The sequence below is a fragment of the Bacillus rossius genome, assembly GCF_032445375.1.
Source record: "Bacillus rossius redtenbacheri isolate Brsri chromosome 4 unlocalized genomic scaffold, Brsri_v3 Brsri_v3_scf4_2, whole genome shotgun sequence".
Taxonomy (NCBI): Eukaryota; Metazoa; Arthropoda; class Insecta; order Phasmatodea; family Bacillidae; genus Bacillus; species Bacillus rossius.
The window spans coordinates 31,136,235-31,152,210 of record NW_026962011.1 but is presented as its reverse complement, the minus strand read 5'-3'; the positions used below and the strand labels follow the sequence as shown (position 1 = coordinate 31,152,210).

General features: G+C 37.7%; 1 protein-coding gene across 4 annotated transcripts in view; it reads left to right on the top strand.

Moving 5' to 3' along the window:
* The window catches only part of LOC134542504 (MPN domain-containing protein), a 32,584-nt gene extending 26,784 nt beyond the window's left edge, over positions 1–5,800 (top strand). For all 4 annotated transcript variants that reach the window (XM_063386853.1, XM_063386856.1, XM_063386855.1 and 1 more), the window contains one exon: positions 530–5,800. In XM_063386853.1, coding sequence (XP_063242923.1) covers positions 530–1,474 — 945 coding nt within the window. In that variant the 3' untranslated portion in view covers positions 1,475–5,800. The remainder of the gene's footprint in view (positions 1–529) is intronic.
* The last annotated feature ends 10,176 nt before the right edge of the window (positions 5,801–15,976 follow it).

Genomic DNA, 15,976 nt, shown 5'->3' with positions numbered 1-15,976 from the left:
TAGTGTTGATAAATTTATTTCATAGTTTTTTTTATGTTAATGTTTCAAAAGGTTCTTTATAACTTTATTTAAAACTACCTAATACCCGGTATGCATTGTAATGCCTCAATCAGTTTTTTTTTTTAAATTTATATTTATAACTATCTGCATGTATATATATGTGTGTGTATATATGTATATTTATGTATGTGTATATATGTATATAAACACACACACCTTTATATCTATATATGCCATTCTATAGCAAAAAAAATATGTATCAAAATTATATTTTTTTACCTATCTACATTTTTATCTATCATTTAACCTGTCACTGGTGTGACATAGGTATATAAAAACACGTGTGTGTTTGAATGCACCGTTGTGTCACAATTCCAAAGCAAGGTGAAGAACTTTAGGAGATTTTAGATTTTGAATGAACATTTACATTTTTATTTAAATAGATGTAATACATATAAAGTTCTCAACGTAATATTTTACGGGTAATTAAAATCTGTAGACATAACAATGTATTGTGTAACGCACGCAGACATCACTGACGTCCAAGTTCCCGCGCGACCAGAGCGATGGCATCTTGTGGAGCTTCATCCAGGAGCTGGTGGCTCCCGGCTCGGCTGGGACCGAGAGTCGAACCTTCTCCCCGATGGACATCTCGTCGATCGTGAGCACGAGCGCGCCGGTGGAGCGGGTGAACCTGCTCGTGCCGAGCGTGACGGCGTCTCTGAAGCCGGGCGCCACCGGGGGAGTCATCGCAGGCAGCGTTGGGAGCATCATCGCAGGCGGCAGCATCGGCAGCATCATCACCAGCGGTAACTCTGGCGCCGCCCTGGGGAGCGTCATCACCAGTGGCGGTGCTGGCACTACCCTGGGTAGCGTCATCACCAGTTGTAGTGCAGGCAGCACCCTGGGGAGCATCATCACCAGTGGTGGTGCAGGTAGCACCCTGGGGAGCGTCATCACCAGTGGTAGTGCAGGCTCCCTGGGTAGCGTCATTACCGGCAGTAGCACCGGCGGTCTCGGTAGCATCCTTGCCAGCGGCAGTGCAGGCACCACCCTGGGGAGTCTCATCACCGGCAGCAGCGCCGGTACCAACACCACCATCACGCCGGCGACCAGCCTGATGATCGGCTCCGAGTTCGCCAGCGCGCTCTTCGCATCGGGCAAGTTCCCCGCGCCTTCCTCCCTGGTCGGCCTGAGCGGAGACTCGTCGCGAGCCATGCTGGGCACCCCGAGCCTCGCTATGGGCGGCATCTTCATCCCACCTGTCGGATTCAAGCTGGACAACATCAGCCTGCTCAAGCCCATCTCCGTGGGCGCTGCCAACCCGATGCCGAGCACGTCAAAGTCCATTCCTAACCTCTCGTCCGATATCATTCCGGCTGGCATGAAGCTCGCTCAAATAGACTCCACTACTTTTGTGGCTCCTGAGAATTTGGATAAAAACTGTACAGTGACCAGTGGACATATGCCATGAAGTATTTTCTTACGTTTACTTGACCACAAGACAGTGTTTTAACTGGATTTTGAAAGTAAATAAATTACATGGATATAGAGAAGTGTTTTGTAAGTTTTCTTATGAAACATTTGAAACAACTTTTGTTTGTAATTTGTATTAAGATAACCATAAAACTTATGAATCTTATTTATACCTCCGATTTTATTCAATAACAGTGATACAATTTTTTTATAGTAATAAAGTTAGAAACCTGTTAAAATGTAGCACATAATTTATAGTTTTGTGTAGTCAGTATGTTTGCTTTTGTAAGTGTGTGTTTTAGTTTAATGCTCGTATAATATTCAAAATGTTAAAATGAGATTTATAAAACCTTCAAAATTACATTCATAAACATATATATAAAAATATATGTATAATAGTGATAAATATTTTTATCACAATAAATGCATGGTTGTGATAAAAAAAAATTTGAAACTATAAATTAGTAGTGTGAATCAACAACATTGAGAATAATTAATTAGAGATAAAAAAAATCTCAATCTCATTTTGAAAATTTTTTTGGTCTCATAAAGTTTAGATGATACAGTTACATACAGACATAATTAAGTTTGGCATTATTCACATTTGTGTTTGACCAGAAAGGGAACGAATCAAGTCATAAAAAAGTCAAAATAGTTTAACACTGTCAGCTGGGGAATAAAGTTTTATCAGACATATACCTAGTTTCAATATGATCTTAAGTAAATGGAATTCAGTTTATCGTGTTCAGTGTTGTCAACAGCCGAGAGAGTAGGATAGCAGGACGCCAACTCAGTTGATAGCTGTGCTTTCCTGGTGATTTATGATCTAGTAGAAAACATTCAGCTTTTAACTTAAAACATTGACTCGGCAACCCTGCCAGGCTATGACATTTTCCATGTTGATAATACACAGCAACCATGAGTGCCTGCCCTTTCTTGTACTCCTTCTGTAGTAACTTCCAGCAATGTTTATCAGACATCTCCACTATTTATCTTATTTGGCCTGGCTGACAATAAGAAAGGTCACCTTACATATGTGATCAATTTCATGAAGGAGAGAGCATAGATAAGAGCACCCGGAAAATTGTTTCAAATTGCGTAGTAATTCATTATGTACTTCGTATGTAGACAACATAGTGCCAAATAATCAAAAAGCAAGAGGGTTGAGCAGAAGCCTCTTCTGATAGAGGCAGAAATTTCTGCAGCTTCAAATGATTGCTCAATATCATTGATTCTTTTGTTGCGAATCATAGTTAAGGATTTCAAAATGAAGAAGAAACAATTCAGGTTTTATCAGTTGAGTTTGCGAGTGGTTCACTTGTGACTTTTACTATGTCGATTCCTATAATTTTCCAATTCCATCAGAATTCGTACTCTTAAAAATAATGCTTATCAATAGGGACATGACAATTTTGCGAATAGTGGTTTAACGATGTATAATGTAATAACTACTGTTTTTTTTTATATTGACAAATATTGGTTGAAATACAAATTTTGGCACGAAATACAGCTATTTTCACAAGTTGATCACCATTTGTAAAAATGTTCCATGGTACATCATAGCTATGTATCACAGGAAACAAATTTAAGTAAGAAAGTATTTTGATATCTGAATTTTTTTTTCCTACTACAAAGCCAGTCTATATTATTAATGAAGGCTACAAACATGATAGGTACATTGCTTTTTGTGCTATGTGTACACCACCAACTTATATCTTGTAACTTCATGTCTTTGGCTATTTAGTGAAACTTTGTTAATAAGAGAAGCTATTTATACCTGGTTTTATGTAAATTTTCTATTAATAGTATTACTTTACGTGACAAAAAAATGTATTTTCTTAAGTGGAAAAACTTTTGTTTCTCAGAAAATGTCTGAACAAATGTAAAAAATAATAATATGGAACTATCCTATCTTATTGGTTGTTTACTAGGGATGGGTCGATTCGATTCTCCGATTCCTCGATACCACCGATTATTAAAAAATTTGGGTACTCAGTATCGGGTACTAAAAAAGGGCAAGGTAGGTTAGGAATCGGTTAAGTTAAGAAAATACAGTAGTAATATATTTTCGTCTGAACTTTACTTACTTATTTTAATATATCTTACCTGCCGTATGCGCATAAAATTCCTAATAATGCTCATTATTATTAAATATTAATTTTATACGAATAAAAATAAATAAAAACAATGTTACCGGGCATGTTTAACCTCTAATTAAAACTCCACGATCGAAGAACATTATTCCTCACTCATGTATTAGACGTAAATAAATTGTAAAAAGAGTTATTAATTTTATTTGCAGTTAAGAAAAGTCCATTGTTTTTTGTGAAGAAAGTGACGGTTATGAAACGAGATCACATCACGTGTCGTCACCAGTTTAGTTGTGAGCCATTCAAGGATGATGGCCTCCACAAAATCTCTGGTGGCCATAAAATATAAAGTCAAGTCGAAACGTATCGATTCGTTGCGTACGGGACAAATTGTATAATGAAAGCAACAATCGATAATAAAGAATTCTCTGGCCATACCGCCAACAGAGGCTCGTGTTTATTTCTTGCAAAGGAAAACCGTAATAATTACTAGAAAAACACTTGAAAATAGTTTTAGCAAAACAATATTTGTGCCAAATAAATAGCATAAATGCAAAACAATTCACAGTAACCTCAATAGCACGACGGTGAATTACGGCGTAATTCACCGTCGTGCTATTGAGGTTACTGTGAATTGTTTCGCATTTATGCTATTTATTTGGCACAAATATTGTTTTGCTAAAACTATTTTCAAGTGTTTTGCTAGTTTGTTACTAAAAAAATGTTCGCCGACTGTCGTTTCAAATTACGATGCGAATGTTCTGATATTGTATTAACATGTCTAAAGTTTGGGAACATTTTCGCATCAATAGTGAAAATGACAAATATGCAATTTGTAATAATGGTAGTGTGCAAATTTCACGGAGCGGTACTTATAAATCTACAACCAATTTAATGAAGCATTTGAAATCCCGGCACACATTACTACCAGAAAAAATAGTCTTTGAAGAAAAACAAACTTTTGTTTACAGCACTGTCACCAACTAAGTCAAAAGGTACCACAGAAAAAAGTAGTGCTACCTTTGAACCCATTTTGAACAAAGATGTTATGTTATCGGCGTTATCGCCTGTTAAAGAACCTTGTCTAAATGTTGAACTTCTTTGTGCACAGCCTAGTACTTACTAGCAAACAAACTTTATGTGAAAATGCTTCTTCACTGGTAATTGAAAAAAAAAAAAAACCTCAACATTTAATCCTAAGTCTATAATTATCCTTTATACATGTTATTATCATTATGTAATGCATTCAATTCTTAAGTAGTTTTAATTATGTGACCAGAATTACCAGGAATCGAAAACTGGAATGACTCGGAATCGAGAATCGAAATTTAGGAATCGGTACTGGTATCGGAATCGATAAAAATGTGTACTCAACCCATCCCTATTGTTTACCCTTAACGTTTTAATAATTTTTTTAGTTCAATCCAAGAAATAATTGTTTTTGGTATGAGAAAACATGTTACAATGTGTTTACGTACATTTAGCACTTCCCCTTTATTACATTTACTTAAGTTGTTATTACATCATCTAGAAGTGAACAAATTGTGTAGATTCTACTCTATGCCAAATGATAGGAGTTGGTGCACTTCTTTATTTAATAAAATCATTAGAAATTACCAATTTAAAATTTAGCTAACCGTACCACTTATTAAAACTGTAAACCACTTCAAGTAACAGAATACCCTCTTAGAGAATGATTAGAAAACATGTCAGGAATTGAAGGAAAAAATAAAAAGAAAAGGCATAAAAATTTTTTTTTTTCTGGACAAGAGTTTTTCTTAAGAATTATCAACAATTATCAACAATTCTTCAGATTCTTCTCATAGGGTATAAAATACAAATTTTAAGGTAATACATAGCAATAATGAACAATTTAGTACAGACATTTTGCTTTGCTTTTGCCTTTTTTAAACAGTCAATTTTTATTTAAAGTTTTCTGTTGACCCTTATGAAACTACATACTCCTGATTTGTGTTCTTGGATACAAAAAATTGATGTTATTTTGGAAATGTAGCCACAATTTATATTTCTTCATTTACAACTACAAATACTATTAAACAACCTTTGACTTATAAGGATAGGGCATTAAAATCTCAGTTGCATTTAAGTCACAAAATAATTTGACTTGTATGTGCCAGTATTGTTTCTGTTGTATAGTGAAACTAAAATCATTGTATTTTATATTAAAATATATTTGACACAGAAAATAAAAGTAACTTAAGTGATTACTTGAATATGCTGTTTTTTTATACTGTGACAAAAATGTGCTTGATGATTTAATTAAAAATAGGGTGTAAACTTGCTATGACAACATGAAGTACATTTTGGAATTTTATTTTAATTACACTTACAGTGTTTTTTTAATGACACTTACATAGTTCAAAATTTTTCATATACAGTTTGAGAAATTAGTCTTTATTAGTTTAAGGTAAAAGAGTTAGAGCTTCTAGTATCTACCAATATGTTGAATGATAAACTATATTAAGTATTAATTGTAGGCCTGTACAAATATCAGATTTGGTAAGAATGAGAACTATAAACCTAATAAAAAAATTTTTCACATCATGTAACAACTTATGGAAATTTAGACAAATAATACTAAAATGAAAATTTAGTTAAAATAAGTCAGTTGCAATATTTACATGAAATATGTTTGTAAAAAATATTTAGTCAAACTACGAAATAATTTTATTTTTATGCAGCGAATCTAACTTAACCTAACCTTACTTAACCTAACCAACCAGCCAACCTTTGGTTTCAGTTTCTATCCACCTGATTTTCCACAACCCACTATATATCTTGATCCAGAAAATTTTTGAGATCTGCAAAATACCGTGAAATCTATTGCAAACTATTTTATGAAAAAACGTGAAACCTTTTTTTCTAAAATGCTGTATTCCCAAATTGGTGATTGAATGAAATAATATTAACATATTTCAACCCTAGTTATTCACAATTTTTTGTTGTTAATTGAAGCCAGGTAAGTTTTATTTAAGTTCAGCAATATTATAAACACAATATTTGTTCATTTCATCTGAAATCTTAAACCATTACATGGTATTTACTTTTTTTTTGTATATTTATATTTTTTAGTCACAAATTTGTTTTGTCTGAGATATATACAGCAAATAAGCTGCAACTGTATCACATGGTGTAAGATTGATTGTGACTAACGATTTATACCTTATTAAATCGGGGTTACAGAGATCTATTGGTTCAGGCTATATGCTACAGCCTCGGTGATCCAATTGGGATTACCAGTGGAGTCAAACCTGGTGGTTTATTTGTAATTTTTTAAGGAGCCCTCTTAGTGAAGATAAGATCAGTAATACTATTGTTTATTATTTTGCAGAGTGAAGTAATATCTTCTGTGGTAAGCTTTTCATGCATAACTGTGTTAAAGACTGGCTCAAGGTGGTGTTAACTCGCTATTGACCTTAACCATCTTGATAAAATGGTGGTCTAATGAAATAAAATGTAGGGAAATGTGCTTGTGAAATATACTAAATGGTAAGCAAATGTGTACTACCAAAAAAAAACACCTTCAGGAGTTTGTAATATCATTTAATAAGTAATATTTTTAAAATATTTTAATGAATTAAGTTAAAATTCATAATGATATTCATGGGTAAAATTACATTCAATCATAGAATTATTTTTAGTGAATCTAGGTTACATTTAATCTCATGTAAAATTTCACTGACACATTTATTTATTAAATTAAATGCTTTAGTTTTGAGTGATGTATGAATATTAAAACAATTTTCAATAAACATTTTCATATTGATTATACTTGCAGTGTATTAAAATGTTTGCTGTCATTGAGCTAATGAAAGGAAGTAATCAAAGCAGAAATAATAGTGGCCTAGAATAAAGAAAAAAATGTGATTCTTCTTCAATAAACAAATATATTTTTTTTAATGCGTTGAAAAATTGTGTTTACAACCTACAGGTCAGCTGTTGCAGGAGGATTATGCGTAAAATACTTATTTACTAACACTACCAACAAATTTAGGCCTTAATGATCTATCACAAAATTTTATTGGGTAAAATTAATCCATAATAATTAATTATCAATCAATTTTTCACAGGTGATGTGCACAGTTGAGTGCATGGACATCTATGCACTTGCCTATGTTATTTTTTTATTCCTTGGGCATGAAGTATGAGTAGTCATGTGTGTTTTAGTTTTATATTTCTTCCACAAGAATGCATTAACATCCAGTGCCAAGAATATAGCCGCGGTTAAATGTCAGAACTCATTGGAATGTGTATCATTTAGTCCATACACCAGAGTGTAGAGCGAGAATGAGCTTAATTTTGAATCCGATAACTGCCTTAATGGCTGGCCTACCAGGACACAGCCTGTATCCAGAGCTTCAAATAACATCACACAATTTATAAACTGCCCAAGATATACGAGTGGGTTCTGTAAACTGAAAGCATTTAAGAATACGCTGAGGGCACATAAGTAGTTCTGTTTCTGAATTTCATTTTTAAAAGTGTTAAAAAAAAAAAAAGCTAAATTGCATGTTTTAAGGATAATGTTAAGGCGTAAAAAATCCGTAACGGATTCTTGAAAGCACTCAAGGGACTTGCATTACAACATTTATCTTCATGTATCCCCCACGGGATGCCTAAAATCCACACAAAGATCTGCCATTCCCGATTACACCCGAACAATTCACCTTCGGCCAACCTCGGGTTTATTTATATATATTTATATTTCTCTGTTTATTTTAATGTAGCTATACTTACCTAACTAACCGTCTATAGTGTTTTAAAGTGTTTTAATGTAGCTAACCTAACCGACCACTTTTAATATTTGAATTCATTTTTCCTGCGCAAAAATAAAACAAATCCCGAAGTTGGCCGAGGGTGAATTGTTCGGGTGTAATGGCAGAACTTTATGTGCATCTTAGGTCTCCCATCCACATAATGTTATGATTACCTCTTTCAAATCTTTTTAGTTCTTCCATGCACGTCGATAAGACCAGAGGAGCACCAGCGAGCGTCGCACTTATCACCCCGCCTCAACAACTCAAATACACTCCAAACTAGGCGGGCCCCTTAAATGCTATTCACGATGAGAACTCGTGTCAGCAGTTGGTGAGCAGTTTTCAAACGGTGCGACGACACCTGACTGTTCGCACGTTGGTGACAAGACAGCGGCGCGCAGACGCAAATGCGCCGAAGAATCGAGAAGTAGTTAACTGAACAGCGGGTCGTGGACTCGAACGTTATTGCCATCGCGCAAAGGAACGGAGTGCGGCCTGCCTCTGTCGCGGCGAGCTGACGTGCCCTCGAGGAGCGGCTCCAAATGAATCAGGATTGAACATATTGTTGACGCCCAGGTTGTTAAAGACGGAGAGTGTTGGAAACAATAAGATAGAGCAGTGGCGAACGAAAGCGTGATAAAATGGGAGTCGTCGTCATCATCATCATCATCATCATCAATTCCTTCGAGCCTGCGGCCAGTTCAGGAAAGTAAAACGCCTACATCTTCCTCTTCTCCTCCACTATTACTCCTCTCCTGCAGGGGCGTAGGAACCGGGGGGACAGGGGGGACGTGTCCCCCTGAACTTTTTGGGTGGAGGGGACTGTCCCCCCCAACTTTCTAGACCGTTATATTTTTATTTTATAATATTATTCTGCCCAACTTTATTTGTAATTTCTTCACTCATCAAATTTTATCTTAAGGAAACAATAATAATTTTAACATCGATGTATCCAATGGTTAGATACAAAAACTGCTTAAAAAGCGCTATTTTGCACTTTTAAAATCAAAATTTTCCTGTGGAGGACCCCCGGACCCCCCGTCTTAGTATGAGGGGAATGGGTTTACATGACATCAAAATCATTATTTGTCCCCCCTAACTTTATGAACACAGCTACGCCAATGCTCTCCTGCACTCCTTTAGCTATCTGCTATTCCCACCGCCTCCTTGCTCTTCCTCGGGACTTTCTTTTCGTGCACTTCAACTCCATCGTGTTCCCACGAAACGGGATTGCCCGAGGAGTACCTGGTGATTCAGAGCGACGCCAGCTGCGAACAATGGGCGCTCGCCCCAGCTGGGGTCGGCGGGCGAGTGCTCTGACCACTAACCCACGGGGCTCCCTGGGATCTTTGAATATATATACTGTATAGAAGTCGCGAGTGGATAGGATTTACTCCACGTTTTTCAGAAGCGTATGATGAGTAGCTTGGGAACTTCACCGCTGCAGTGCGCTGCCGTAACGCCATGTATCGTCTTAGTTGTTATTTACACGTTAGAGCGCAGCCCTGTCGCCCGCTGTCATTCCCCGCACCCCTCATCCATCATTCACTGCAGCTCAACGTCGTTCTAGGGAAGGGGGAAGGGGTGTTTGAAGAGTTCGACACTTGTCCGCTAGGGACCACCACAAGTCGATGCCCTAGAGATGGTGGCGATTGCGGCGGTGAATTAACCGACTACCTCAAAACCGTATTAGAAATTTTAACCTGGGCTGGCGACTTCTATACAGTATATACCTATATTCATAGCTGGGACCCTGACTCCGAGGTCACCGCGGCGACAGTTCCCGAAGGTCGCCTGGTCGGCTTGTGTAGGGAATGCGAGCCGGTAGGAAAGGGGCGGTGCCTTGCCAAGGAGAAGTGGGGAAGGGGAGGACCGTGGACAAGGAGAAATGCGCAGTCACGCTGCTCCCGAGCCGTTATCACACGATCGGCTTCGCCACAACTCTGCCGCGCTGGACGCACCAGCTTCGAATCCCGTTTCAGCCACCCTTACTAATTTTTGGTTTCGCTGGTTATCCGAAATCTCACCAACCAAGTGATTAAATGTTTCCTTAGTTATGTGTCTTTGATTTGTGTCGTCATGCCGTCGTTAATGTCCTCGCTGGCAACAAAACGTGCAGCCAAAGTTTTTTTTTTTTTTTAAAAAGTATATGGAATCTTTGTCGCCACGCTCGTGAGAAGTGAAACTTCAAAGTGGAGGCAGAATAATGTGTACAAGTGTGCAAATATGCAAGTGTGCTATCATGAAAACATGCAATCGAGCGCCCCGCTCTCAAGCCCTTTCCGCCATGTCGCACTTTTCTCATTGTTGTCCATTGAGCGTTAAATTTCCCTTGCCACTGGTGACGTCATCGTCTCTACTTGCCCTACCGGCTGCAAATAAGTTTCGCTTCGATGATGGTAACGCTTGAGTGCGGTCGTTGGCACACACGAAAAATACTATATGTTATCACCAAAATAAATTTTAAAAATCCATATGATTTTATTAAATTTAGAATATCAATGCTTCGATCAATTTCATTTCAGTTCTGGGCTAAATATGCTAATGTATCAGCGCCATGCATAAACTTAATTGTTTTTCACAGTTTCAGTAGAACTTGTATACCGAAATGTGACTACAATTCGTTAAGCCTAGGCCTTATTTGCAATTGCATGCAAACAACATATAAATAGCACAGTTGCACATGCACAACACAGAAGTAGGCATACATAACAGGTCGATTTTTCCCCCATTTACTTCTGTCCAAATGTTTAAATTTTGCCAGATATTATTTACCTAAGCTGTCGTTTACTTAAACCCATGCATTTTATTGCGCTGTTTTGTTTTTAACGTTTAGGGATGATAGATAGAAAGAATTTCCACCAAATTAAAACACATTCAAATTAGTTTCACTCTTTGTTTTTGGAATGTACTTAACAAAACAACAGTCAGTTGTTCAATGCCGCTGAAGTAGTGTACGCTGATTGGCCGCAAACGGGAATCGGCGCATAGCACAGAGAAGAGTTAGAAGTTAGTAAATGTCCTGTGCGCAGTGCACGTACTGTTATGCTGTGCGTGTGCTGTTTTACAGTGTAGCAGCTGCTGTGCGCGTGCGATTATGCTGTGCGTGTGCTGTTTTACAGTGTAGCAGCTGCTTGGCGCGTGCGATTATGCTGTGCGTGTGCTGTTTTACAGTGTAGCAGCTGTTGTGCGCGGGCTGTTATGCTGTGCGTGTGTTGTTTTACAGTGTAGCAGCTGCTGTGCGCGGGCTGTTATGCTGTGCGTGTGCTGTTTTACAGTGTAGCAGCTGCTGTGCGCGGGCTGTTATGCTGTGCGTGTGCTGTTTTACAGTGTAGCAGCTGATGTGCGTGGGCTGTTATGCTGTGCGTGTGTTGTTTTACAGTGTAGCAGCTGCTGTGCGCGGGCTGTTATGCTGTGCGTGTGTTGTTTTACAGTGTAGCAGCTGCTGTGCGCGGGCTGTTATGCTGTGCGTGTGCTGTTTTACAGTGCAGCAGCTGCTGTGCGCGGGCTGTTATGCTGTGCGTGTGCTGTTTTACAGTGTAGCAACTGCTGTATGTGTGCTGTTTTACAATGTAGCAGCTGCTGTATGTGTGCTGTTTTACAGTGTAGCAGCTGCTGTGCGCGGGCTGTTGCGAATGTAGCCCTGCCTTCGCTCGCCAAAGCAACTTCCGCCTGAAGCCAGCTGCATTGCCTGCGTGCGTTGAGGGTTGCCGTCAGTCCACGCCGAGCATTCTACCTTATCCCTTATTACTAGAGACCTGCAAAATTCTCGGATTCATTCGGTAATAGGCTAGAATTCAAACACATATACCTCTTAGATAATTTTGCTATTGGCTTACTGTTCATCTAGATGAATCTCAACCAGTTATAAACCCTCAACCAAAGAAGGATCGAATCACAGTCAAACCAGCTGAGACGACTTACAAGTCGGCAGCCAATAAACTTGCGTTATTTGCCCGAGTGTACAGGGGTATGTGCAGTCTATCCTGAAGGCCATAGAAACCGCGAATTTTGCAGGTCTCTACTTATTACAGTCGATGGTATGGTTTTTGATGTGAAAACGTCTATACGCTCTTTACAATGATAGTCGGTTGAACTTTCTTGTTCCGCAAAATAACTAATAACTACGCAAGTACATACGAGGCTAATGATGAGCCCACAACGGTTAGACCGCGTCTGTACGTGTTTGTCGTGCTTGCAAAGCATATCTAGGGCCCAAAGTGAGACAATAAAAATATTCGCAGGAATGTAAGTGAAAATCGGTGTTAACTTGGAAATAGAATAATTAAGGATGTCATCTCATATGACTCGTGACATGTAAGTATGCTTGGAATTGTAGTAAACGCAAGACAGACTTTTTCACGAAAAACCCTTCGCTGGTTTTTTTTTCTTTATGAAACTATACATAACCAATTTTCATCCCCATTAAGAGCGGAATTTCGGAACATGGTAATGTATTGTTAATTTTTTTGTAATCATTATCCTTACCATTTTCTTCGCCTTAAGTGAGGAACTAAGGGAAAAGGCTGAAATAAGTTGGTATTTTCTGTAAGTTTATTTTTCAGCCCCAGTTCTTACCTTTAGCTTCATTTTCTTCAGAGAATTGTGTCATTTTATAATGCTAAACTTTCCCATTTCAATCCCCCTGGGGTTAAAATTTCGTTATGATACATAGCTCTAAGCTCTATCAAGCTTTAAACGGAAGCGAAATGTTTAATCCAACTGTGCTATAAAATCATAAAATCAATGGCAAAAGTACATTTTACCGAGTAAATGTGTATTTTCGAAAGTGTGTTTGGGAAAAAATTAAGCGCAATAAATAAGAATAAAATCAATAAATTATTAAACTAAAAGACACAACACTTATTAAATTAGCATGCTCTTGTGGTATTGGAAATAAGGGTGCAATATTCGAGTCAGAATTGTAACGTTTTGGTAAAAAACAAATGTTTCGTAATTTTACTCTATTATCCCCCTTACGTCTCATTTTTCACCCAAGTTAATAGAGTTTAATACCGTGTTTAGTGAATTTTAACAAAATGGATAGTTTTTGAATAATATTCGTTATCAAAAAGTTTATTTGCAACATCAACAACATGAGAACACATGAATTAGCTCATTACCGAAGTTAGATGTTTACACATCACTAGCGACTACTGAAACACTCGCTTGCATTAGTTTTTATTTTGAAGATTTTGTCACTACCGATGTGCTTCATATTTCTTGTTGTTTACAAAAAGTTAGACAAGTATTCCTTAGTTAAAACTATTGTTTGGCTCATCGCATTATTGTCACACATTATAATTTAATTTTATTTGTGTTCTCAGTTGGGTAAGGCATACAATTATTTCACTTATATAGTCAAATTTTTAGAAATATTTGTTGATAAAGTCATGTGAGCAGATAGGGGGAGCAGAGACTTGGATTGTTGACAAGAGAGATGACGGGAAGATATACACGAGAGTAGTATGTAAATGGGCATACTAGATCAGGCGCCAGGCGGTGGATTGAAGATTGTCGGTCCGCCATCTTGGATTCTGACGTCACGGCGGCCATCTTGGATGGTTGTGACCTTGACCTTTGACCTTGACCTTGAATTTGATCCTCAAAATCCGCCAAAATTGGGCAAAATTTGCCCAAAATTCCTCAAAAATCGCCAAAATTTCCATTTCTGTGGAAAAAAGTTCCGCCAAAAAATTTCAAAAAATTCCACAAATTAAAAATTTCTCTTTTCGAGGGAAAAATTTCCCGTTTCGAGGGAAAAATTCCCGTTTTTAGTCCTTAAAAATCCCAGCGGCTGAAAATTCCTAAAACTGGCTTAAGCATCCTTAACTCAAGCCTCAGTTAAGCCATTTCTAGGAATAAGGATACCATGACCGCCATCTTGGATTATGTCGCCACCGTTGCAATTTTAGTTACGGTCGCCATCTTTAAAATCTTCATTTACTATCCGATTTTAATGAATTTTTTTTTAAAAATTATAAAAAAATTCAAATAATAAAATTTTAATAAAAAAAATTTAAAAAGCATACATTAACGACACGGAGCTCGGAGTCCGCGGTTCGAACCCGGTAGGTGCAAAAAAAAATTAAAAATGACGACAGATCCTTCCCCCTAGGTGGCTGCTGGCAGACTGACCCCCACCACTTTTACCAATGCACATATACCATCAGGTAGTATGACGTCATGTCCGCCATCTTGTCTTCGATGCTGGAAGCCAACATCATTGTATCGTCGGCTAGAGTGCGCTGACACCATGCTAGTTTAATTCTTACCCACTAGAGTGCAGTAATCATTTATTACTGTGACACCCGCCATCTTGTCATTTGGCCGCCATCTTGAAAATCCGTAATTATTTAGCTAGAAATTCGGGAAAAGTTCCAAAATTCATTAAATAAATCACTAATTAATTTACATATTGATTCGATCGATTCCCGTCCTCGGTTCGATACCCGATCGTTGCAATAATGTTTAATCTTATGTAAAAAAAATAATTTAAATAAACCATGTTCAACATTCGTAAAGAGACTCTAAATCCTCTACGACCACCATCCTATCAGACATCAAGACCACCATATTGGAAATGTGTAATTTTAATGCTAGAGATCCGGGAAAAAGTTCAGAAACCATTAAATAAATTTCCGATCAATATACTGATTAATTAGATCGACTAAGGTCCTTGGTACGATCTAGGATGATGCAAAAAAAATTAAATATAACATCAATTTAACATAAAAGTAACAGGTTCGAGGAATTAAACACCACAAGTTCTTTTACAAACATAATATTTATTACATAATTTCTATTCTACTACAGGATCACTTACGAAAGCCAGCAATCTTATAATCATTTAGTTCCGCAGCGGTGTGAAATGACTAATTCTTAGCTCCAATCGGTTTATACTAGACAGAGTCCAGCCAGAACCTTTACAGACATAGTCCACCTCTTCTTGACAGAGTTTCTGGATACCGTTTTTAACAGTTTGCTTCACATCGTTAGAACTGTAAATTACTGCAGCCGATGTCTTGAATGCACACTTCTTCACTTTGTCATCGAACGGATATGGCTTTCCATATATACAGTCCAACCACAAGTTATATTTCAAAGGTCCGTTTGTTGCTACATCATCAGTAAGCTGATTGATTATCATCTGTCTGATATCGTCAAGAAAATTACAACTGTCCTTCGACTCACCGAACGTATTTAGATAATAGTAGTCTTTCAACGTTCCACGAAATGCAGACTGCGCCAAGTAGAAGCCATTTCGTTCACTTGTAATGCTCCGAACACAGTCTTAGGTTTAGTTCCATGTTCAGACGTCATAACAATCGGTTGCTGGGCATCTGTTCTTTTGGTTGTACACTTTCGTGTCTCCAATCTAAAGCGAGGAGTCGAAATGTCGGTAGGTAGTTCAGCAGTAGGAGCACAGACTCCACCTTTACATTTTTTCGCATGATGTCGCAAACTATCGATTCGAGTAAACCATTCATGACAATCATCACATCGAAACTTTATACGAGAAGGATTCTTTTTGCATTTGCTCCGCTCATGTCTTCGTGCATCATGGAAAAATGCGAACGACGTATCACAGTAGCTGCAAGGATACCGTGCTGATGTAGACGAACCTTTCAG